The sequence below is a fragment of the Osmerus eperlanus genome, chromosome 16 (assembly GCF_963692335.1).
Source record: "Osmerus eperlanus chromosome 16, fOsmEpe2.1, whole genome shotgun sequence".
Lineage (NCBI taxonomy): Eukaryota > Metazoa > Chordata > Actinopteri > Osmeriformes > Osmeridae > Osmerus > Osmerus eperlanus.
The window spans coordinates 15,109,904-15,132,607 of NC_085033.1; the positions used below are offsets into that span (position 1 = coordinate 15,109,904).

Below are 22,704 nucleotides of genomic sequence, written 5' to 3' on the forward strand. Positions count from 1 at the left end.
GGTGTGTATGTGTGTGGTACCAGGTGTGTGTGTGTGTGTGGTACCAGGTGTGTGTGTGTGTGGTACCAGGTGTGTGTGTGTGTGGTATCTGGTGTGTGTGTGTGTATGTGTGTGGTACCTGGTGTGTGTGTGGTACCTGGTGTGTGTGTGTGTGTGGTATCTGGTGTGTGTGTGTGTGTGTATGTGTGTGGTACCTGGTGAGCAGCGTAGCCCTGCTGTGTGTGGCGTGCTGCAGCCTGGGTCCTCATGGAGTCCAGCTGTGTGTGGCGTGCTGCAGCCTGGGTCCTCATGGAGTCCAGCTGGCTCTCTAGCTCCCCCTGCAGGCTGAGGAAGTTCAGCTGCTTAACGCTCTCCAGCAGCTGTGTGTACTGCTCCTTCACCTGGGGGCAACAGGGGGGCATCAGGGCTGGGTTCACAATCCCCCCTCCCATCTCACTTCTTGTCCACCAGCCCCACTCTATCCTCCCCCAGCCCCCCCCTCTTCCAGACCTGGGTCATCTGCTGAAACATGCGGTCCTGTTGCTCCAGGATGTCCTTCTGGTGGCTGAGCAGCGCCCCCTGCTGGTGGCTGAGGTGCTGCTGCAGCTGGTGCATGTCCTCCTGCTGGCTGCGCAGGGAGCCCAGAAGATCCTGATCCTGGGACAGCCTCAGCTGCAGAACCAACGCATCCTCTGACGACGCCTCGTTAGAACCTGGGGGAGGGCCAGGGAGTAGGGGCGGGGAGGGGGGGAGGGGAAGGGGAAGGGGGGGGAAGGGGGGGAAGGGTGGGGAGGGGAGGGGGGTGGGGGGGAGGGGAGGGGGGGAGGGGAAGGGGGGGAGGGGAAGGGGGGGGAGTGGGGGTGGGTGGGGGGGAAGGGGGGGTGGGGGGAAAGGGGGGGGTGGGGGGGAAGGGGGGGGAGGGGAGGGGGGGGAGGGGAGGGGAGTAGGGGCGGGGAGGGGTGGGGAGGGGAAGGGGGGGGGAGTGGGGGGGGTGGGGGGAGGGGGGGGAAGGGTGGGGAGGGGAGGGGCGGGGAGGGGAGAGGGATAGAGGAGGTATGTTGGGCTATTTAAGTACAAACAATTATAGAAAGTTCCCATAGTTACTTAGACAGTCTACACCCTGACAAGACCCCTTTAAATGTTGGGAGGATCTGACATCACCTGGCTTGATGTCACATGTCAGCTGTATCCCCAGCGGCGAGGCTCCACGCTCCGGCGCCAGCTCCGGGAATTCACCCATAAACTGCGCCGCTCTGTCCGTCACGTGGACCGGGGACGGCCGCTCCCTCCCTGCTGGGGCAGGGTCCTCGCAGGTTCCCCCTCTGCACCCCGGGTGGAACACCTCGGCGGTGACGGTTCTGGGGTTGAGTCTCTTGGTTCCACCCGCCGCCGTGCCTGCCGCCGTGCCCGGGTGAATGACGGTGTACGGCACGGCCGCACTTTGCCGTTGATTCCTCGTGTGAGCGTCCAGGTAAACGGGACGGACTCGTCCAGGAGAGTGTCTCCCATGGACGTGGGGTGTGGACTGTCTCGGCACCGCTTCCCTGCGCCCCTGGCAGTGCGGTCCCACGCACGCTGTGCTCCAGTCGTCGGGCGGAAAGCAGTGAGATCCGCGGCATATCTCCAGCTGCCCTCCAACCCCGCTGAAAAGCGTCGTCGTGAAACCCAACAGAAACGCAACAGTCACTACAGACATGTTTTGTAAAGACCGTGGAGTCAGATATACTGTGTAGGTACGACTCATCCAATGTTCGAGAATTTAGACCCACGACACGTCCGTTTTACGCATCCTCAAGCCACTCTAAACCCCGTCCGCTGAGTCTCGATCAGTCTTTCTTCTTTTTACCGTTAAAGAAAACAATTAACAGATTATCTCAAGGCCTCTTCGCTGAGACGAGTGAAACCGTTCAAACAGTTGCCCGGGCTCCTCTTGTGCCCACGGTTACTGCTCGCCTCTGTTCCGATGTCGAGATCGGTCCACATGTTGCATTCCAGCGGCTTAATTGGCTCCAGGTTTCCCCCGTGGTCTAGAATTAACCCGTAGCTCTCCCGGACATGCCACAGAGTCGAGTCATAAGCTATTCCACCGACGCCATGTTACATGTTTAGCATATTTTTGATCTATGTGAGTTGTAATGTTTAGATCTGGCTGGCTTGTGGCGGGATGTGAATTGCCCCCTGGGGAGAGAGAGGAATCAATTTGGACAGAATGAAAGAAGAGGGAGAGAGAGAAAAAGAGGAGAGGGGTCGAAAGAGCAGAGAGGGAGAGAGGATGGAAGGGAGGTAAAGGAGAGAGGGAGACAGAGAGAGACAGAGAGAGATGGATGAGGAGGAGAGAGGGGGTCTCCGCTAGGAATAGAACAGTCTGGAAACTCTTCCAGGTTTCTGGTGACCAGACGTGTCCAGCGTTCTAACATCAAGTTCCATTCATGCGTAAAAACGCGTCGCGATAAAACGCCTCTTGGGGGACCAGGCAGTTAACGGTAATCCTCATTTTAAACCAGAGTAAACTAGAGAGAATTAAAGTTTAAATTACATATCGTTTTTTTTCTCTCTGAAGCATGTGGAGTTTTAACGAGGCAAACGTAAATGAAATCCGTGACGCCAGCTTCAGATCCGAGGGGTGGGCGGCTTTGATCTTCCCGCCTCTTTCAAGAGAGGAACCCACATATTTGAATCATAAAACCAGTATAACTCCAGACTAGCCTTGTTTAATGTACACTTTCATTACCAAACCCTCCTCCTCTCCTTGCCCCTTCTCCTCCTCTCCTCCTCCTCCTTTCCTCTCCCCTCTTCTCTTCTCCTCACCCCCTCTGCTCACTGCCTCCTTGCTTCTGGGAAGTTATTTGTACTTCAGTTCATGTCACACTCTTAGACCACACACACCACAACACACACAATCATACAGACACACTACACACGCAGAAAGACAAGCACACACAATCATATCCACACACAACACACACTCAGTTTAAACAGTAAACTGTGTATCGACTTCCTCCCAGAACAGGAAGTCCAGCCCAATGAGCAGAGAGCAGAGCTCATTCTGCTCATTGCCTGTCCAACGACAGGGGAGCAAGGGGCACTGGACCAAGACACACTCACACACTTGCAGAACTCTCTATTAGACTGTTGATTGGGATAACAGCAGTGGTAAGTACTACAGTGTGTGTGAGAGAGCAGACTGACTACAGGCATGCGTGAGTGTGTGTATGAGTGTGTGTGTGTGTTTCTGCATCACTGTTCATGACTTCAGGTGCCTATAGATCAACAGCCTTATCGGTCTTGCTGAGGATCAACACGTGAGGACTGTCTGCTGTGTCTGCTGTGTCTGCTGTGTCTGCTGTGTCTGCTGTGTCTGCTGTGTGTCTGCTGTGTCTGCTGTGTGTCTGCTGTGTCTGCTGTGTCTGCTGTGTCTGCTGTGTCTGCTGTGGGAGTGAGTGAGAGAGAGGTAGAGAGAGAGAGAGAAGGAGAGAGGTAGAGAGAGAGAGAGGGAGAGAGGTAGAGAGAGAGAGGAGAGGGAGATAGCCCTCCAGAGACAGTGTTGTGTTGAAGACAGAACAGTGTGAGCTGGACAGTAGTGAAACACCGCAGCAACATTTTCACTTCCAGATGAAACTTGTACTGCCTCCCCTGTAGCCTTCCTGCCTCCCCTGCCTCCCCACTGACTCCCCTGTAGCCTTCCTGCCTCCCCTGTAGCCTTCCTGCCTCCCCTGCCTCCCCTTCCTCCCCACTGCCTCCCCGCCTCCCCTGCCTCCCCACTGCCTCCCCTGTAGCCTTCCTGCCTCCCCTGCCTCCCTGCCTCCACACTGCCTCCCCTGTAGCCTTCCTGCCTCCCCTGCCTCCCCACTGCCTCCCCTGTAGCCTTCCTGCCTCCCCTGCCTCCCCACTGCCTCCCCACTGCCTCCCCTGTAGCCTTCCTGCCTCCACACTGCCTCCCCTGTAGCCTTCCTGCCTCCCCTGCCTCCCCTGTAGCCTTCCTGCCTCCCCTGCCTCCCCACTGCCTCCCCTTCCTCCCCACTGCCTCCCCTGTAGCCTTCCTGCCTCCCCTGCCTCCCCACTGCCTCCCCTGTAGCCTTCCTGCCTCCCCTGCCTTCCTGCCTCCCCTGCCTCCCCTGTAGCCTTCCTGCCTCCCCTGCCTCCCCACTGCCTCCCCTTCCTCCCCACTGCCTCCCCTGTAGCCTTCCTGCCTCCCCTGCCTCCCCACTGCCTCCCCTGTAGCCTTCCTGCCTCCCCTGCCTCCCCACTGCCTCCCCTGTAGCCTTCCTGCCTCCACACTGCCTCCCCTGTAGCCTTCCTGCCTCCCCTGCCTCCCCACTGCCTCCCCTGTAGCCTTCCTGCCTCCACACTGCCTCCCCTGTAGCCTTCCTGCCTCCCCTGCCTCCCCTGTAGCCTTCCTGCCTCCACACTGCCTCCCCTGTAGCCTTCCTGCCTCCCCTGCCTCCCCACTGCCTCCCCTGTAGCCTTCCTGCCTCCACACTGCCTCCCCTGTAGCCTTCCTGCCTCCCCTGCCTCCCCACTGCCTCCCCTGTAGCCTTCCTGCCTCCACACTGCCTCCCCTGTAGCCTTCCTGCCTCCCCTGCCTCCCCACTGCCTCCCCTGTAGCCTTCCTGCCTCCACACTGCCTCCCCTGTAGCCTTCCTGCCTCCCCTGCCTCCCCTGTAGCCTTCCTGCCTCCCCTGCCTCCCCTGTAGCCTTCCTGCCTCCACTGCCTCCCCTGTAGCCTTCCTGCCTGCTTCCCTCTCCTCAGCCCGGAGAGGACGACCTGCACACAAACAAGAGAGAGAAGGATGGGGAGGGGGATGAGAGGGAGATTGAAAGGGGGAGGAGAAAGAAAGAGTGAAAGAGAGAGAGAGAGAGAGAGAGAGAGAGAGAGAGAGAGAGAGAGAGAGAGAGAGAGGGAGCTCTTGTGACAGGTCATTAATCAGGTGGTTAATCACAACACGGTCGGTGTTGATGGATTTGGAGGGTCAGACTGCCACATCTGGCCCACATGGAACAGCTCTGTACGACTGTTCTGACCAGGCCTCACACACACCACACACACACACACCCTGCTACCAGCACACACCACCCACACCACACACACCACACACACACACCCTGCTACCAACACACACCACACGCACCCTGCTACCAACACACACCCCAGCACAGCTTCTATCTACAATGTTAGAGTAAGGTTCTAGAGTTTTGGGTCAAAGCCAACTGTCTGTCTGTCTGACTGTCTGACTGTGCATTCATGTGTAGATCATGCTGTGTGTGTGTCGATGTGTAGAGCATGTGTGTATCTGAAGTCTACCTGCTTGTGTCCAGATGGAAGACGTGGACACTATCTTCACTGACCTGCTGGGTGAGATGGACCTCCTCACTCAGGTGAGTAGAGACTACATGTCCCATGACGCTTTAGTCATCAAGACCATCTCTCAACTGCATCTCCCATGATTTGTAGGAATGTAGGAATGTATTTAACTACAGATCCCATCATGCTTCAGTCATTTAAGCGTGGGCTCATCTCAAACTACAGATCACACAATGCATATTTCAGGAGTACAGCCACAGACAGTCTTGATCTGAACCTGCAACCTTTCAATCTGCAGTCATATGCTCTAACCACTGAATTAGTTCAGTGGTTGGAGCCTAGAATTAGTTCCCTTCTGAGAAAGTCAGAAGACAATGTTCAGATTGTTTCAAACATCCACCATTTCTGCCAATGCTTGAATTACATAGACGCAAGACTTACCTAGAACCAAGGTTTTATGCTTAGTTCAAACCTTCAAATCTCCTTCTCTCATTCTCCACCCCTCTGTCCCCCTCTCCGTCCTCTCAGAGTTTGGGGTCAGAGGTCATCTCCAGAGATGTCATCAGCTCCATCGGCTTCTCCGACCTGAACGGTGAGAAAGAGGCTGAAGGTTTAAAGTTCAGGGTTCAAGGTTTAAAGTTCAGGGTTCAAGGTTTAGAGTTCAGGGTTCAAGATTCAGTTAAGGACTATGAACCCACAGGAGGGTATCTCTCCAGGAGCAGGAGAGCGTTAGTCTAGTCTGTAGGAAACTGTCCCTTAGTCCCCACCATTTTGAATTCCCATGATCCTCTGTGGCAGAGTCTCTGCAGCAGTTGGAGGACCGTGATCTGGATGCTCTGATGGCTGACCTGGGGTCAGAGCTGGGGTCAGAGCTGGGGTCAGAGCTGGGGTCAGAGCTGGGGTCGTCCCAGGGGTCAGAGCTGGGGTCGTCCCAGGGGTCAGAGCTGGGGTCGTCCCAGGGGAGGCGCTCCGCAGGGGGGATGACCGGGCGGGAGGACAGCCAGTGGGGGGCTCTTCCTCCTCCCCCGCCGCCTCCCTCAAACATCTCCCCAGAACCAGGACCCGGAACAGGACCAGAACCTGGACCAGGAACAGGACCTGGACCAGGACCAGAACCAGGAACAGGAACAGAACCTGGACCAGGAACAGGACCAGAACCTGGACCAGGAACAGGACCAGAACCTGGATTAGAAACAGGACCAGGACCAGAACATGGATTAGAACCAGGACTAGGAACGGGACCAGGAAAAGTCCTCTTTTCAGAGGTACTGTTCGCACTCCTTTTGTTTTATAAATTCATTAATTCATCCGTTAATCCTATCTGTTACCTCTTCTACCAGGCAGAGCAAGAGGCCCAGGCCAAAGCTGACAAGATCAAGCTGGCTCTGCAGAAGATCCAGCAGGCCAAGATCAGGAAGGTGAGAGAGAGATGAGAGCGATCAGAGAGAGATGAGAGAGAGATGAGAAAGCTAGAAGGAAAGAGAGAGTTTGAACAAATTAAGAGCTACAATGGTTCCCTGAAACATTAGAATCTCTGTTGCGTGTGTTTGTCTGCATGTGTGTGTGTGTCTGTGTGTGTGTGTCTGCATGTGTGTGTGTGTGTGTCCAGCTGGTGGTGAGGGTGTTCCTGGAGGACGGCAGCTCCAAGACGCTGATGGTGGACGAGCGGCAGACAGTGAGACACGTTCTACACGACCTGTTTGAAAAGACGCACTGCGACCACAGCCTGGACTGGAGTCTGTGTGAGACCAACCCTGAACTGCAGGCGGGTGAGACACACACACACACAGACACGCACGTCAACACACGTGTAGACACACACACACGTGTAGACACACACACGTTTAGACACACACACATGGATGAGTGTCAAGCGGTTGTTCCTGTCTCGTTCTAGAGCGGGGCTTCGAGGACCATGAGAAGCTGGTGGAAGCTCTCTGTTCCTGGACACGAGACAGCAGCAACACCCTCAGCTTCCTCAGAAGAACCAGCAAGTACTCCATCTTCACACAACCACAGGTGGGGAGAGGAGGAGGAGGGGAGGAGGGGAAGAAGAGGGGAGGAGGGGAGAGGAGGAGAGATGAGGAAGAGGGGAGAGGAGATAGGAGGAGCGGTGAAGAGAACTTCCAGGAAGCACGTGACAGCGCAGATCTCTTCCAGGTGTTTTATCAGTGGAGAAAGAGCAACCAAGTCCTGAATGACAACAGTGAGAGGCAGAAGGACATCCTGCTGAAGGTGACACTCTGCTAACACACATCACACACACACAGAGAGAGAGAGAGAGAGAGAGAGAGAGAGAGAGTCATATACGTATACTATTGTTTACTTATCATTTGTCATTTAATCTGCTAGATAGACAGATACATAGACAAAACACACATGTATATACAATACAAAAAACTACTTTTTCATCTAACGAACCTTCCCTGTGTGTGTGTGTGTGTCTCCAGGAGAACTTTGAGGGAGGGCCAGTGAGGGTTCCAGACCTGGAGGGCCCCCTCTTCCTGAAGGAGGGTGGCAAAAAGTCATGGAAACAACGCTACTTCCTGTTGCGCCCTTCCGGAATATACTATGTTCCTAAGGGAAAGACCAAGGTAAACCGGAAGTGCTACACTAGCAGACAGGAAGTAGTATAGAAAACCAGGAAGTGTGTCTGCTAACCTAGTCTGTTGATTGGCTCCTAATCTGAGGTGTGTTTGTTTGTTGTTGTTTTGATTGTGTTTACTGCGCAGACATCCATGGACCTGGCTTGCCTCCTCCAGTTGGACCAAGTCAACATCTACACCACCTCAGACTACAGACAGAGACTCAAAGCTCCAACAGACCACTGCTTCATACTGAAGGTGACAGACAGGCAGACAGACAGGCAGACAGGCAGAAAAACAGACAGACAGACAGACAGGCAGACAGCCAGGCAGAAAAACAGGCAGGCAGACAGCCAGGCACATACTGTTACAAGTCATAGGACACACATTTATTTCCATCTATGAACTCATAATCTCAAAAAGTGGCTTTTGATTGTGAGGCTTGAAACTTTGTCAGGGTGTGAAAGTAACATATTCTTGTATGTGCACACAGCCTCTATATATCTATCCCTCTAGCTATGTATATGCAGCTATAGTCAGAGACAGAGTAGAGAGCTTCTGAAATAGAAGCCTGGTATCTGAGGTGTGGTTAGCTTGCTACCTGGTAAGCACAGACTCCACTCTGTGGGTGAAAGTGCAAAATTAACACCTTCTAACACATTAGAAATATGCTCTGTGGGGCAGCGGGACAGGAAGTGATGTGTGAAAGATGCTTTCACAGGAAGCAGAACTAGTGTGGTTCTCACATGGAGGGCGGAGATCGTGTACATCTTACACCCATCCCTGTGTGGGGCGACTTCACCAAATATGGAACTATATTTCATTTGCCCCTGTAAATATATACATTTAAAAATAAGCTATATCAGTGGTGGACCTGTAAGAGGCTTACCTGTTCCAATGTATTATTAAGATTTTTGAGATGCTATTGTATAATATAATATTACAAAGTACATTATTTATAGTATACATTATATATAGTTTATAAACATAATATCATAATAATATAAATATTATATATACAATATGTATGTATATTTTTAAGGGGTCAGTAAATATCTTGGGTTGTCTCAGTGACCAGTGAGTGTGACAGCCCCGGGCTCGCCGTACGTGGATTTGTCCTTCCCCCTTGGCCCCGCCCCTTCCCCCTTGGCCCCGCCCCTTCCCATGGCCCCGCCCCTTCCCCTGGCCATGCTGACCCCTGACCTCTGACCCCCGCAGCACCCCAGGATTCAGAGGGAGTCCCGGTACGTGCGCTTCCTGTGTTGTGAGGACGAGCCCAGTCTGCTCCTCTGGGTCGCCTCCATCCGGGTCGCCAAGGTCACCTGACACGCTGAACTACACAATCAGGAGCAGGCGTGACCTGTTCACACTCACATAGACACATACAAGCGCACACACACACATGCAAATACACATTTTTGCAGTCTGTAAATAGTCTGTTGTTTACACACTCCTGAATAATGAAGCAGCATGTTAGGTTTGTCCCCTGCAGTAGAGCTTGGTGTGTGTCATTGTTTTATAGTACGGGGCCGTCCTGTATAAGAGCTACCAGGCAGCACTGAAGACAGCCTCCACCTTCAGCTCCACCCCTCTCCTGACCTGCCTGACTGACTCTGCCCCGACCACACCCTCCAGTCAGCCCAGAGGTGAGACAGAAGCACACACACACTCAGATCCACACACACTTACACACATACTCAGATCCCCGCACACACACACACACACACACAGAACCAGACACACACACACAGATCCAGACACACTTCCACACAAATACACTCATACACATACACAGATGCTCAATAGCACTTACCTACGTTGTCTACTTCCGATTAACAGCAAGAAGAACCAATGAGGAGGCTTCACAGACCTGTCAATCAACTCCTATCTCCTCCTCCTCTCAAATCCAGCCAATGGCAGAAGACATCCAGGACGACTCAGAGCCTCCCCCTGACTTCAAGCCCCCGCCCCCTCCTGCGAGGGGCTCCAACAACGTTTAAGGGATCACTGTTTTACAACCTAGGGTGGCCCACATGGAAGGAGTTATTAATGATATGACCATTAAGGGTGCAAGCTCCACCCGTCTGGGCTGGCCTGGGATGCAAAACCTGGAAGTAGGGGGAGAAAAGATAAAGTTGTTATACATTTTTCTTTAGTTAGAATTAGTGTTCACAGGAAAACATGCAGTTTAAATGGGACTGCGTCTTCCCATCTTGAAGCCCTTTAAATTAATGAAGTGTTGTCGCCATCTAGGGGTAAGTCTGGGGAAGTACATGTGTTATGTGAGTGACAATAAACCTGTGCTTATGTATGTATTAAAAAGTGTGGAGTCGATGAATCTCAAGGAAGTTTATTACATGCAGCATGCTCGCAAGGAGACAAAAGCTATGGTGGGACAAAGTTTGTCTGCTAGCTTGTCTCCATGCTAACCATTTAAACAATACTATAATAATACACAAAAAGCAACGCCACATCTCTCTGGACCTCTCATTATATAGACAGATATGAGGAACAATCCCCCCCAGAAGGTTGCCGGTTCGATTCCTGGCTGTGTAAGTGACGTTGTGTCCTTGGGCAAGGCACTTCACCCTACTTGCCTCAGGGGAATGTTCTGTACTTACTGTAAGTCGCACTGGATAAGCAACAGTAAAATATTTCACAGACATGCCATAACATGATGTCCCCTCCCAATCCTGAGTAGAAAGAGAAACATCCTGTTATGTAATATCTGCCCCCCTTTTTCTAGTACATGGTCACACGATTTCTTGAGTGTATAAGATGATCTCCTGTCTTTTGCTCTGTGTTTTCTATTTTTGTATTAAGATTGAACACAAAATATATATTCAGGGTGAATAAAATATTTTTGAAATGGTAAAGAGAGATGAGTGGATGTGTGTGTTACTGTCTTACCTCTCTCTCTCATTAGAGCCACGAGTATCCAATGGAGAGCACGCCCAGAGGCATCTGTCTGATCATCAGCAACAAGACGTTTAAAAGATTAGGTCAAAGACTTGGAACAGAGATGGATGTTGGTATGACAACCTCTTCACCTTCACATCTTTTATGACTTGAAGGGAATGAGTCGACTAAGATAGAAGCAAACGTATAGCTAAATCAATTGCGTTTAGCTTTTAAATGCAGTCATTTGATCGGTAATACAATTCTGCTGCAGAATCCCTGTCGACTGTGTTTGACTGGCTGGGGTTCAAAGTGCTGCTGTGTATGGATCAGAAGAAACAAGAGATCGAGAGAGTGGTGAAGGTAATCTCTCAGTTGAAAAATGTGTCCGATCCTGGTGGTGATCTGCAGTATCTGGCTGATCTGAAGCAGCTTGGTCTGTACGAGTACGTCAATGGAGAGTACGCTCTATTGAGGGAAGTTCCACAACATGGTGATGCCTTCATCTGCTCCATCCTGACCCATGGAAATGAGAGTGGTGTTGCAGGTGTTGACGACAAAGTGCTTCCCATAAACAATTTGCTCTCGCCATTCAACGGAGAGAACTGCCCAGCCCTCATCGGCAAGCCCAAGGTGTTCTTCATCCAGGCATGTCGGGGGAACCATCCCATGGGGGAAGTTAAGCAAGAGCCTGTCGATGGTGAAGCGGAACCATACAAAAACCTTGGGAGTTCCAGGAACCTCCCATCAGAGGCCGATTTCCTGATTGTCGAGGCAACCGTGCTGCATTATGTCTCCTACAGGAATTCAGTTTTGGGGGCCCATTTCATCCAGGCTCTGTGTCATGAACTGATCTTACACTGCCCTAGGTATTAATTCCTCAGTAATCATTTTCCTTACATATCTGTGCCAATCCAAATGAAGGCTAGTTTTTTGTTAGTAGTGAGGTGAGTGAGTTAACTGTGTTTCTCTCTGCAGAGAAGACATCATGTACATCTTGACTGAAGTGAATGAAAAAGTGAGTGAAGGAAAAAATACACAGATCTCCGAACCCACTTTCACCCTGAGAAAGAGGCTGGTGTTTCCTGTTTCTGGTCCATATCCGGACAGTTCTGGATCCTGCTGTGTTCTTCAATGAAACGCTCCCAAATCATGCCTCGCTTCATCTAGCCAACAAAACACATGCCTTTAAATACCTATTCTGTTTTTGTTTTTAGGCAGAGGTGGCAAATACTTTTCCCCCTTTGTCATATTAGGCTATTATCTCACTCTTATCTCACTCTCATCTCACTTGACTCAACACTTGAAAGCTTACAGGGCAGGCAGCTGTTGGTCTATTTCTTTATTGTCTTTTTGTTATTTAGGTGCAATAGGGAAATAAGTATATGCAATTTAATCAATTGATTTATGAACTATATGATGTAACAGAATAATATGCTCCTGTTTTCCTGTGACATTTTTGTAATTTTTACTTCAAAGTATCTTCCGAAACAGATTAAGTGAACATTTTATGAAGTGTGCCCTAATGGTACATTATGTATTGATTTGACTTATATTAGGAAATTATATATCTAACATTTTGTACAAACATTTCTTTGTACTTGTGCTGTAATCTGTAAGTACTTCATGCTTTGTTATCTGAATCACAAATAAAAGCATCAAAATTCACAGGTCTGTTTCCTGTTTCAGTGTGTTATGACACCAACACACTGTTCTCCCAGGTCACCATGACAACACACTGTTCTCCTAGGTCACCATGACAACCAGATGAGACCGAGACCACAGGTTGTTTTCAAGAAATATATTAAATCACCTAAATGAATATAAACCTATTGTTCATTTTACAGCCATTCAACTTCACCATGGTAACAACCATTCACATCATCATCAGCCTCCTTTACAGGAACACATTACAAGTCTAACAGGACAGTTTAAAAAGATGACACACTGTGCAGCTCACTGTGGCAGCAACTGACCAGGTTCACTGTAGGAAAGTCCATATTTACTTACAAGTACCTCATATAATCCAAACTGTATGGACTGTGTTGTAACCCAGACTAAACATTATACAGTGAGTTCATAGGTTGATTCTTAGTGCAGTAAATTAATGTAGCTATGCAGAATGCACTTCAGGGTGGTGTCAGTCATTAACACACTTTAGGCAAAAGTTAAAGATGACATAATTTATCTTGTTGATATCAGAACTGACTCTTTTATGTAACCATAGAAACCCTGTTGTAGGCACAACATGGGAGGTAAGGCTAGCTTCTCAGCACAGTATCTGTTTAAATACACACACACACACACACGCATACACAACATCCTCTATGACACAGGTGAGCTGGTTCCTTCTTGACCCTGGTGACCTCCAACCCTTGACCCCTAGCTCTACTTAACAGGTGGTAGGTCAGCCAATCAGACGCCAACATGGCGAAGAGAGACCACATTGCAGTCTGCTTCGTGTGAGACTAGGAAGCTAGGCTAGGAAGCTAGGCTAGGAAGTTAGACTAGGAAGCTAGGCTAGGAAGCTAGGCTAGGAATCTAGGCAAGGAAGCTAGGCAAGGAAGCTAGGCAAGGAAGCTAGGCTAGGAAGCTAGGCTAGGAAGCTAGGCTAGGCAGCTAGGCTAGTAGAAACTGCTAGGAAGCTAGGCTAGGAGGCTAGGCTAGGAAGCTAGGCTAGGAGGCTAGACTAGGATGTTACGCTGGGATGCTAGGCTAGGGATCAAGGCTCTGATGCTAGGCTAAGGACCAAGGAAAAGAAGTTAGGCATGTAGGTTTAATGGCACAGGTCTGGGGGAATGATCTGAGCAACAGGAGAGGCGCCCCCCGGAGGTTAAACCAGTCATCACACAGTGGCTCTACAGTCCAACTTGTTAGGACGGCTCTGATTGGAAGGTCTGTCTACGGTACCTTGTTAGGAGGGCTCTGATTGGAAGGTCTGTCTACGGTACCTTGTTAGGAGGGCTCTGATTGGCAGCTCTGACTGTGCTGTGGAAGCTTTATGTAATACAGCAACATTCAGACACCTCTCTCTCTCTCTCTCTCTCCACCCCCCCCTTCTCAACAGTATGTGTGATGAGGTGCTGGACAACGGTCGTTAGGATCCAAACTCCACCGTCTCCTTGGTGATGGGTCTGAACTCGTAGTGGCCCCGCCCATCCATGTGCAGATAGAACTGGGGACAGGAAGTTACAAACATTACTTCCTGTCAAAGGCCTCAAAGCAAACCTATATCCCAGTAGAGAGAAATCGGCCAATCAAACTGCAACTATCATTATTCCTAGCTCCCGGTGTGATGAACAGGAAGTAGATCTGTCATGCGAAACATCTGGCAACACCTGCCTCAAGAATGAGACAGGAAGTAGTAGACAGGAAGTAGATGTTCTTACCTCGTGGTGCTTCCATAAGGACTTCCTGTGTGACACGGTGAAGAGTGTGATCCCCACCTGGGCCAGAGAACAGGAGGACGTCAGACAGGTGAGGTGTTAGGATGGGTTAGAGAACAGGAGGACAGACAGGTGAGGTGTTAGGATGGGTTAGAGAACAGGAGGACATCAGACAGGTGAGGTGTTAGGATGGGTTAGAGAACAGGAGGACAGACAGGTGAGGTGTTAGGATGGGTTAGAGAACAGGAGGACAGACAGGTGAGGTGTTAGGATGGGTTAGAGAACAGGAGGACAGACAGGTGAGGTGTTAGGATGGGTTAGAGAACAGGAGGACATCAGACAGGTGAGGTGTTAGGTGCACTTCTATGACAGGTCAGGCTAGGGTCAGTTATCTAGACGACTGTGACTGTTGACATCATCCTACAAATACTTTGTGTGTATGTGTGTGTGTGTGTGTATGTGCATGAGGCCGCGTGTGTGTGTACTGTACCTTCCTACAGTGGCTGTATATGTAGTCCTCTACATCCACGCTGACAGCACTGGTGCATTCATCCAGGATGGCAAACTGGGGCTTGTGGTAGAACAGCCTGGCCATCTGCACAGTAAACAACAACACATTACTACTGCAGGTAAACAACAACACATTACTACTGCAGGTAAACAACAACACATTACTACTGCAGGTAAACAACAACACATTTATTCACTACACACTCAGTAGCAAGATAGAATACGCCACAGAGAACAACACACACACACACCCTTCCCCCACACTTACAGCCATCCTCTGCTTCTCTCCTCCACTGAGCACGTCCATCCAGTCCTGGACTGAGTCCCAGCTGGCCTCTCTATCCAGGATGTGGCCCAGCTGCACGTTATCCAGGTACTCCTTCAACACCTGGTACACACACACACACACAGCACAGGTCGTTACACACACTGCACAGGGTATACTCACATACATCACGTACAGAGAGACAGGCATTCAGACAGACAGGCAGACAGGCAAAAACACAGACAGATTGGCAGACAGGTCACCTGGTCTGAAATCCCTTTCCTCCTCTGGTCCTGGACAGTGTCGGGGTAGATCACCTGGTCTCGCAATGATCCCAGCGTCATGTAGGGCCTCTACACACACACACACACACAGAGTTGACAGATTTAGTAGGTGTCAATGTCACTAGGAGAGGAGAGGGAGATGGAGAGGGGATATGCAGGTATTTTTACCTGGGGGACGTAAAAGAGCTTCCCTCTCTCAGGCTTCGTCAGACGACCTCCAAACAGGGGCCACAGCTGACACACACACAGGTGAGTTGAAAACACAAAATGAAAAACACACAACCTGTGAGAAAAAGAGGTGTGTGTGTGTGGCCCCTCACCTCCCCCAGGACTCTGAACAGAGAGCTCTTCCCACAGCCGTTGGGTCCACACACCAGCACGTTGGTGCCTGAACGCACCTGCAGGGGGCGACAGAGACAACAGCATCAGGAGCAGCCCTCACATGACCTGCCCAGCCAGCAGAGCAGGGGCAGGACCATGGATGACCATAACTAGTTAGACCATGGATGACCATAGATAGTTAGACCATGGATGACCATAACTAGTTAGACCATGGATGACCATAGATAGTTAGACCATGGATGACCATAACTAGTTAGACCATGGATGACCATAGATAGTTAGACCATGGATGACCATAGATAGTTAGACCATGGATGACCATAGATAGTTAGACCATGGATGACCATAACTAGTTAGACCATGGATGACCATAGATAGTTAGACCATGGATGACCATAACTAGTTAGACCATGGATGACCATAGATAGTTAGACCATGGATGACCATAACTAGTTAGACCATGGATGACCATAGATAGTTAGACCATGGATGACCATAACTAGTTAGACCATGGATGACCATAACTAGTTAGACCATGGATGACCATAACTATAGTTAGACCATGGATGACCATAACTAGTTAGACCATGGATGACCATAGATAGTTAGACCATGGATGACCATAACTAGTTAGACCATGGATGACCATAGATAGTTAGACCATGGATGACCATAGATAGTTAGACCATGGATGACCATAACTAGTTAGACCATGGATGACCATAACTAGTTAGACCATGGATAACCATAGATAGTAAGACCATGGTTGAAGTCAGGACAAGCCATGAGACACTGAGAATGTGGTTGCCATGGTGAGAGCATGGTTGCCATGGTGAGGGTCTCACCTCGAAGCTGAGGTCTCTGATGAGGATGTCTCCGTTGGGTGTGGCCAAGGGAGTGTGTTCAAACCTGCACACACACACACACACACACACACGTGATGGAGGGATGAAGAGTGGATGGTGATGTGAGGATGAATTCATGGATTTAGCAGACATTTTGATCCAAAACGATGTCCAGTACAGGGGGAATGTGAACCTGTGATCTCCAGTCAAGTGCTCTAACCTCTTTCTACCTCGGTGGTGTTTCTACCTCGGTGGTGTTTCTACCTCGGTGGTGTTTCTACCTCGGTGGTGTTTCTACCTCGGTGGTGTTTCTACCTCAGTGGTGTTTCTACCTGATGATCCTGTCAGCGTGGATGATCTCCCCACTTTCTGGTACCAGCGTGAGTCTGTCTAGCAACTCATGATCTGTCAACACAAACATGTCAACACAAACATGTCAACACAAACATGTCAACACAAACATGTCAACAAACCCTAACCCAGGGAAGCAAACACAACAAGAACCAGCGACACACACACACTCACTTCTGCCCTGCTGAGACACCATGGTCCTCACATATTTCCCTGAGTTCAGCTCCTTTAGGACCTGCATGATCTCTGTGATGCGAGCAGTGAACCTGGAGAGCAGAGAGGAAGGGGGGAGAAGAGAAAGAGAGGAGGGATGAGAGGGAGTCAGAGGAGAAGGGGAGTAGATGAGAAAAATAAATTGAGAGTAAAAGTACAGCAAGAGAGAAGCAGATGAGTGAGTGAGAGAGAGAGACAGAGAGAGAGAGACGGAGAGAGAGGAGTAGAGGACGGTAGTGGTGTAGTTTACCCAGACAGCCTGCTCATCTCCCTGCCAGCCAGCACGATCCTTCCCAGGGCCTGAGACATGCTGAGCAGCATGCGCCCACTCTGGTAGTAGTCCTGGGGAGGGGTTACCAAGGAAACTGGGTAAGAGAGAGAGAGAGACACACTCTCTCTCACTCTCTCTGTCTTTCTCCTTCACTCTCAATATCTCTCTCTCAAAGATACTTGGTAAGAGACTCAAATCAACAAACACATTCTCTGTCTTTTTCTCTCTCTCCCTCTCTCTCTCATTCTCAATCCCTTCTCATCTCTCTCTCCCTCTCCATCTCACCTCCAGCAGTTCAGCATGCGTGCTGTGTAGATGGCGAGGGTGGGCGTGGTTTAGGAAGGGTCTGCTGACCACCAGGTAGCCAACCACGGTGGCGATATCTGTACAGGGAGGAGCCTCAGGTTAGTCAACATTCTACAGTACGTAAATAAGGAAGTGTTTGAGAGGACTGGCAGTAGATCTTATCAATAAATACAGTATCACAGTTTTAGTGTTGCAGCGGAGGATGGAGGAAGAGAGCTAGGAGCTAGGAGGCGAGGAAGGAAGGAGAGAGAGACTTAGTGGTAAGAGGAGGAAGAAGAGGAGGAGGGGGAGGAAGAGCAAGAAGGAGAGGGAAGAGTAGAAAGAAGGGGAGGAGGAGATGGAAGAGGAAGAGGTAGAGGAGGAAGAGGAGCGCTCACACTTGGCGATGATGCTGTCCACAAAGCCCATGGAGAACCTGAAGATGATGAAGTTGTGCAGGTGATCCACCTGAGGGGAGGAAGGGACCATGTGATCATGGCAACCCATAACTTCATAAACCCACTTAGGAGGCAAGATTACACTACTCATGCCACCCAAGGACACCAAAACTACAGACCTGTCTCCAAGACAACAGATCAGTGTCCATGACTACAGACCGGTCTCCATGACTACAGACTTGTCTCCAGATCTCACCAGCTTGTGGAAGGTTGAATAGATGGTCTGCTTCTCCCTCAGGTTCCCATTGTAGAAGGCTATCTCCTCACTGTGGAGAGGAGGAACACATTAGAGGAGGGGAGGAGGAAGAGGAGAGGAGGAGAACAGCAGATAGTGACCTGTTGGTGATGAGTCGCGAGTTGACGTAGCGGTATTCTCCCTCATAGCGTTGCTCGGTAACGGTCATCTTGCCGATGGGCCTCCTGAGCCGGGTCAGCACCAGTCCAGAGAACACCAGGTAGGAGATCATACACACCGGACCCTGGGAGGACCACAACCAGGATCAGAACCAGGATCAGAACCACAACCAGGATCAGAACCAGGATCAGGACCAGGATCAGGACCAGAACCAGGACCAGAACCAGGATCAGAACCAGGACGGAAGGGCAGGGTGAGGCAGGGCAGGGTGAGGCAGGGTGAGGCAGGGCTCACCTGGGCTCCGATGGCGGAGGTCAGTTTGAAGACGTACAGGCCGATGTCCAGGAGAGGCTGAGGAGCAGGAGGGAGAAACTAATCACACCATCACCACATAATAGGGAGTCAGGTGGCTGAGCGGTGAGGGAATCGGGCTAGTAATCCGAAGGTTGCCAGTTCGATTCCCGGCCGTGCCAAATGACGTTGTGTCATTGGGCAAGGCCCTACTTGCCTCGGGGGGAATGTCCCTGTACTTACTGTAAGTCGCTCTGGATAAGAGCGTCTGCTAAATGACTAAATGTAAATGTAAATAACACACCATAACTGCATACCACACCATAACTACATAACCCTCACTATATAACACACCATAACCTTCACTGCATACCACACCATAACTCACCATGCTATTCACTACATAACACACCATAACCCTCACTATATAACACACCCTAACTCATCATGCAACTCACTACATGTACCACGTAAACACACCTTGTTTACTAAACCCATCATACGACCTAAACACAACATGCTTTCTACACTGAGGTGTGTGTGCATGTGTGTGTGTGTGTCACCTTGCTCAGGTTTGAGTACAGGTCCACCACACTGTTACAGAACCTCTCCACATCCTGTGTCAACAGCTGGTCTGGGTTGGCGATGCGGTTGTCAAGGTTACCCATCTTATAGTAGGTGTAGCCCCTGGAGACAAGACAGGTGATTGGAGGATGGGTTTGAGAGAAAGTGATTGACACATGCCTGGACCAATACTGGACAGCATGCAGAGAGCCGTGAGCCCAGTGTGTTTGCGAAAGGCCAAGGCTGGAATCAGCCGGGTTACTACAACTACTCAAGAGCATGATGTCATCAGAGCGCGCCAGAGGATGATGTCATCAGAGCGCGCCAGGCCCCAGCACTTACTGCAGGTACTGGTCGTAGAGGTGTTGGGTCAGGCGGACCCGGAAGCACAGCTTGAGCTCGTTCAGACCCAGCTTCAGGAAGTTGTTCACCAGGGAGATCTGGAACAGGAACACAGTCAGCAGGAGGTCTGCTCACTCGTGATGTCACTCGTGATGTCATTCAACATCTCGCTGAGGCAGTATTAATGCACCCAGAATTCCCACTAGAGATCTGAGTGTGTGTGTGAGGGGGGGGGGCGGTATTATTCTATATATTATCTATATTATTCTATAACACAGGTATTCTAAATACAGGGTAGTGTAGAATGCAGGTATTCTAGAACACTAGACAAGTATTCTAGGAACAGAGTAACCTAAAGCAGGGTTAATCTAGAACATGGTCTACCAATGAACATCACAAGTCTGAAGAAACGCATAGAAAAGGAAGAGTCATCTGATGCTGCCTTGTTTATACCTTCCTGGAGGACGTCTCCAGGACAGAAAGTCTCACCCAGACAGACAGACAGACAGGCAGACGGAGAGAGAGACAGACAGGAAGTCTCACCACACAGACAGACAAAGAGACAGACAGACAGACGGAGAGAGACAGACAGGAAGTGTCATCCACACAGACAGGAAGTCTCACCCACCCAGACAGACAGGCAGACAGACGGAGAGAGACAGACAGGAAGTGTCATCCACCCAGACCGACAGACAGGAAGACTCATTCACCCGGACAGAGAGACAGGTAGCTAGACTACACACTCTCCTGACCACCCATGACACACTGCTCCTCCATAATCACATGTAAGTATTGTTGTTAGTTAAACATGTTTAGTCATCACAGCTCATGTTGTTCTGTAGCTCACAGTTAGGCACCTCAACAGACACAGAAGTAAAGAAAGTTTCACTTACAAACGGCATGACTTTAATTAAGTTGAACAAGAACCTCTTGAAATCTTTGGCTGAACGACCAATTATTGCACTGCAAACCAACATGCATAGAGTCAACACGCGCAAGGATGGACACACACACACACACACAGCAAACATGTTTATAATCAGGCTTAAAGCTCAGTGTTGCACAACTGAGGCATGGCTGCTTAGCGCTGCCTGAGCTGGCTGGTCCAGACAGGACCCACCAGAGGCAAGACTAGAGGCAGGACCAGAGGCAGGACCAGAGGCAGGACCAGAGGCAGGACCAGAGGCAGGACCAGAGGCCCCCACACCACACAACAGCCCTGGCTCTCCATCCTCCACATCATCCTCTCTAGGTTGTTCTCAGTCGTTGTGACAAAGCACCACACATCTCAACAAGCACTCCCAGGAGGGGGTAGTGAGGCTAGCACTAGGCCAGGCAGCGTGCAGGGTTACTGGGCCGGCAGAGCAGGGGCACCTGGTACCCAGACTACAGCTTGGTTTACCCCAGGTATGACTGCGATATAGGAGTAAAAGTGCCTCTTGAACAGACTGACATCTCTGCTAATGATCCCGCTGCAGGGAGGAGGAGAGGAGCAGGTCACTGGCTGGGCTCTCACAGAGCTTCTGCATGTCAGTACGTGTGCATGGATTCATATAGGCTGCCTGTAGCCAGGTTGGCGACGTCATATCAAGTGTGTACGTACAGGATATAGCTGCAGTAATATTGTTTCTTTTTTTCTAGAGCTGTGTGTTTGTGTGTGTGCGTGCGTAGGTGTGCGTGTCTGCTTGAGTGTGTGTGTGTGTGTGTCCTACCTCTCGATCATGGTGCCGTTCTGGATCATCCAGACGTCACAGTAAGTTCTGGCCACCAGCATGACTGCTATCAGGAGACAGTATCCTGACTGGGGAGAGAGGCTTGGGTTAATATCACACACACACGTATAGTCACACACACACACATGTATAGTCACACACACACACACACAAGTACACACTCACGTATAGTCTCACACACACACACATATATATATGGTCACACACACACACACACACCTCCTTGCAGACGACCCTAGGGACCATGATCTTGATGATGTTCAGGATGCGTGTGAAGAACACCTTATCCACCATGGTCCTGTCCTGTCGCCTGTCCTGCTGGACCACAACATCACATTATAACATCACCCATTACATCACATCCCCCATCACAACACACATGACGCACGCACACATACAGAGACACGAACACACAATGACATAAAGTCATACTTACATTTTTGCTTTTCTCAGCCTCTGAAGGTCGCTTTCCCCTACACAGAACACAGACGAGTTCACCCAAACTGGCCAGCTAGTTGTTCGGCTAACGTTCAAACGACGCTTTAGCACACATACTGACATTCAGAGTCTGAATGAATGTTGTTGGCTAACTGCCTAGCTAGCTAGATGACTTAGGTAGTTGTGGTTTGCTGTATTAGTTGGCTGAATGAACCGCGACACGGTCAGTCACAGCAAGGTTATGCTCGTGTAAAAACACAAACTTTTCCGTTAATAATGTCACCGGGTTGTGAATATTCATGTTAGCTAGCTAGTCTGCTACTGTCTTAGTCTGTAACGCAGGCTGAAAGCTGCACTTGTTTAGCAGGTTAGACAGCTACAGTAGCACTAACAGCAAGCTAGGCCACATCTGTGTGGCATTGTGACCTTTTAATAACTTTTTTCTCCTTTCGCGTAGCTGCACGTCTTTCAAAGTAAACTTACCCATTTAACTTGGCCGCTTGTCTCCTCCGCTTCAGAAGGTACAACAACAGTAATACACCACCGGCTATGGAAGAGTTTTTGGCTGTCAAATACTTACTGACCGCCGCCATCTTTCTACTTCTGTGTCTCAAAGGAAGTACCAGATTGCATGCTGGGAAAACAGGAAGCGGACCATATTAATGATCATGTTTGATTATTGATATCATTTATTTATTTATCTCTATTGTGTTCAACAATGGTATAAATGTACACAAATGAAGATTTAGAACATTCCATTAAGAAAGTCTACAAGAGTATTAATATGTGTGCGCGCGTGTGTGTGTGTGTGCAGTTGTGCGTAAGTGCCTGTGTGTGTGTGTGTGAGGGAGGGCATTAATCAGTTCATGCGTGCATGTGTTTGTGAGTGTGTACATGTGTGTCAGTGCGTGCATGAATGGCATTTGTGCGTTCATGTGTGTGTGTGTGTGTGTGTGTGTGCTCCAACCATTCGGTCTCCCATCACACCATTGATCCCTCTGCCTGCA

At 50.0% G+C, this 22,704-nt stretch overlaps 3 protein-coding genes across 7 annotated transcripts; 2 read left to right on the plus strand and 1 right to left on the minus strand.

Moving 5' to 3' along the window:
• The first annotated feature begins 2,934 nt into the window (after nt 1–2,934).
• Nucleotides 2,935–10,188, plus strand: LOC134036607 (amyloid beta A4 precursor protein-binding family B member 1-interacting protein-like). Its single transcript, XM_062481605.1, has 13 exons — nt 2,935–3,132; nt 5,296–5,355; nt 5,810–5,873; nt 6,080–6,546; nt 6,622–6,699; nt 6,891–7,050; nt 7,179–7,300; nt 7,442–7,516; nt 7,732–7,875; nt 8,014–8,124; nt 9,085–9,183; nt 9,389–9,512; nt 9,706–10,188. Exons 2-13 carry the CDS (start codon nt 5,296–5,298, stop codon nt 9,864–9,866), a joined length of 1,665 nt encoding a protein of 554 aa, XP_062337589.1. The 5' UTR covers nt 2,935–3,132; the 3' UTR covers nt 9,867–10,188.
• A 576-nt stretch (nt 10,189–10,764) lies between these two features.
• On the plus strand, nt 10,765–11,877 carry LOC134036755 (caspase-8-like). The gene is made up of 3 exons (XM_062481829.1): nt 10,765–10,898; nt 11,039–11,643; nt 11,750–11,877. The coding sequence occupies exons 1-2, from the start codon at nt 10,808–10,810 to the stop codon at nt 11,638–11,640; spliced, it is 693 nt and encodes a 230-aa protein (XP_062337813.1). The 5' UTR covers nt 10,765–10,807; the 3' UTR covers nt 11,641–11,643; nt 11,750–11,877.
• Nucleotides 11,878–12,550: 673 nt separating this feature from the next.
• LOC134036452 (ATP-binding cassette sub-family D member 3-like) lies at nt 12,551–22,334 on the minus strand. Of its 5 annotated transcripts, XR_009932420.1 has the most exons (24): nt 22,181–22,334; nt 21,696–21,732; nt 21,479–21,577; nt 21,239–21,327; nt 20,420–20,489; nt 19,527–19,624; nt 19,184–19,307; nt 18,624–18,680; nt 18,311–18,453; nt 18,171–18,240; nt 17,915–17,984; nt 17,517–17,614; nt 17,211–17,302; nt 16,922–17,013; nt 16,729–16,801; nt 16,397–16,460; nt 15,530–15,607; nt 15,378–15,443; nt 15,189–15,278; nt 14,929–15,048; nt 14,641–14,745; nt 14,154–14,210; nt 13,675–13,939; nt 12,551–13,633 (listed from the first exon to the last, which is right to left on the minus strand). XR_009932420.1 is itself a non-coding variant. In XM_062481414.1 (23 exons), the coding sequence occupies exons 1-23, from the start codon at nt 22,288–22,290 to the stop codon at nt 13,862–13,864; spliced, it is 1,980 nt and encodes a 659-aa protein (XP_062337398.1). In that variant the 5' UTR covers nt 22,291–22,334; the 3' UTR covers nt 12,551–13,861. The 5 variants fall into 5 exon arrangements, 4 of the variants coding, with proteins under 4 accessions (XP_062337398.1, XP_062337399.1, XP_062337400.1 ...); XM_062481414.1 differs by having other exon boundaries at nt 12,551–13,939; XM_062481415.1 differs by lacking the exon at nt 20,420–20,489 and adding an exon at nt 20,929–20,998 and having other exon boundaries at nt 12,551–13,939.
• Nucleotides 22,335–22,704: the final 370 nt, after the last annotated feature.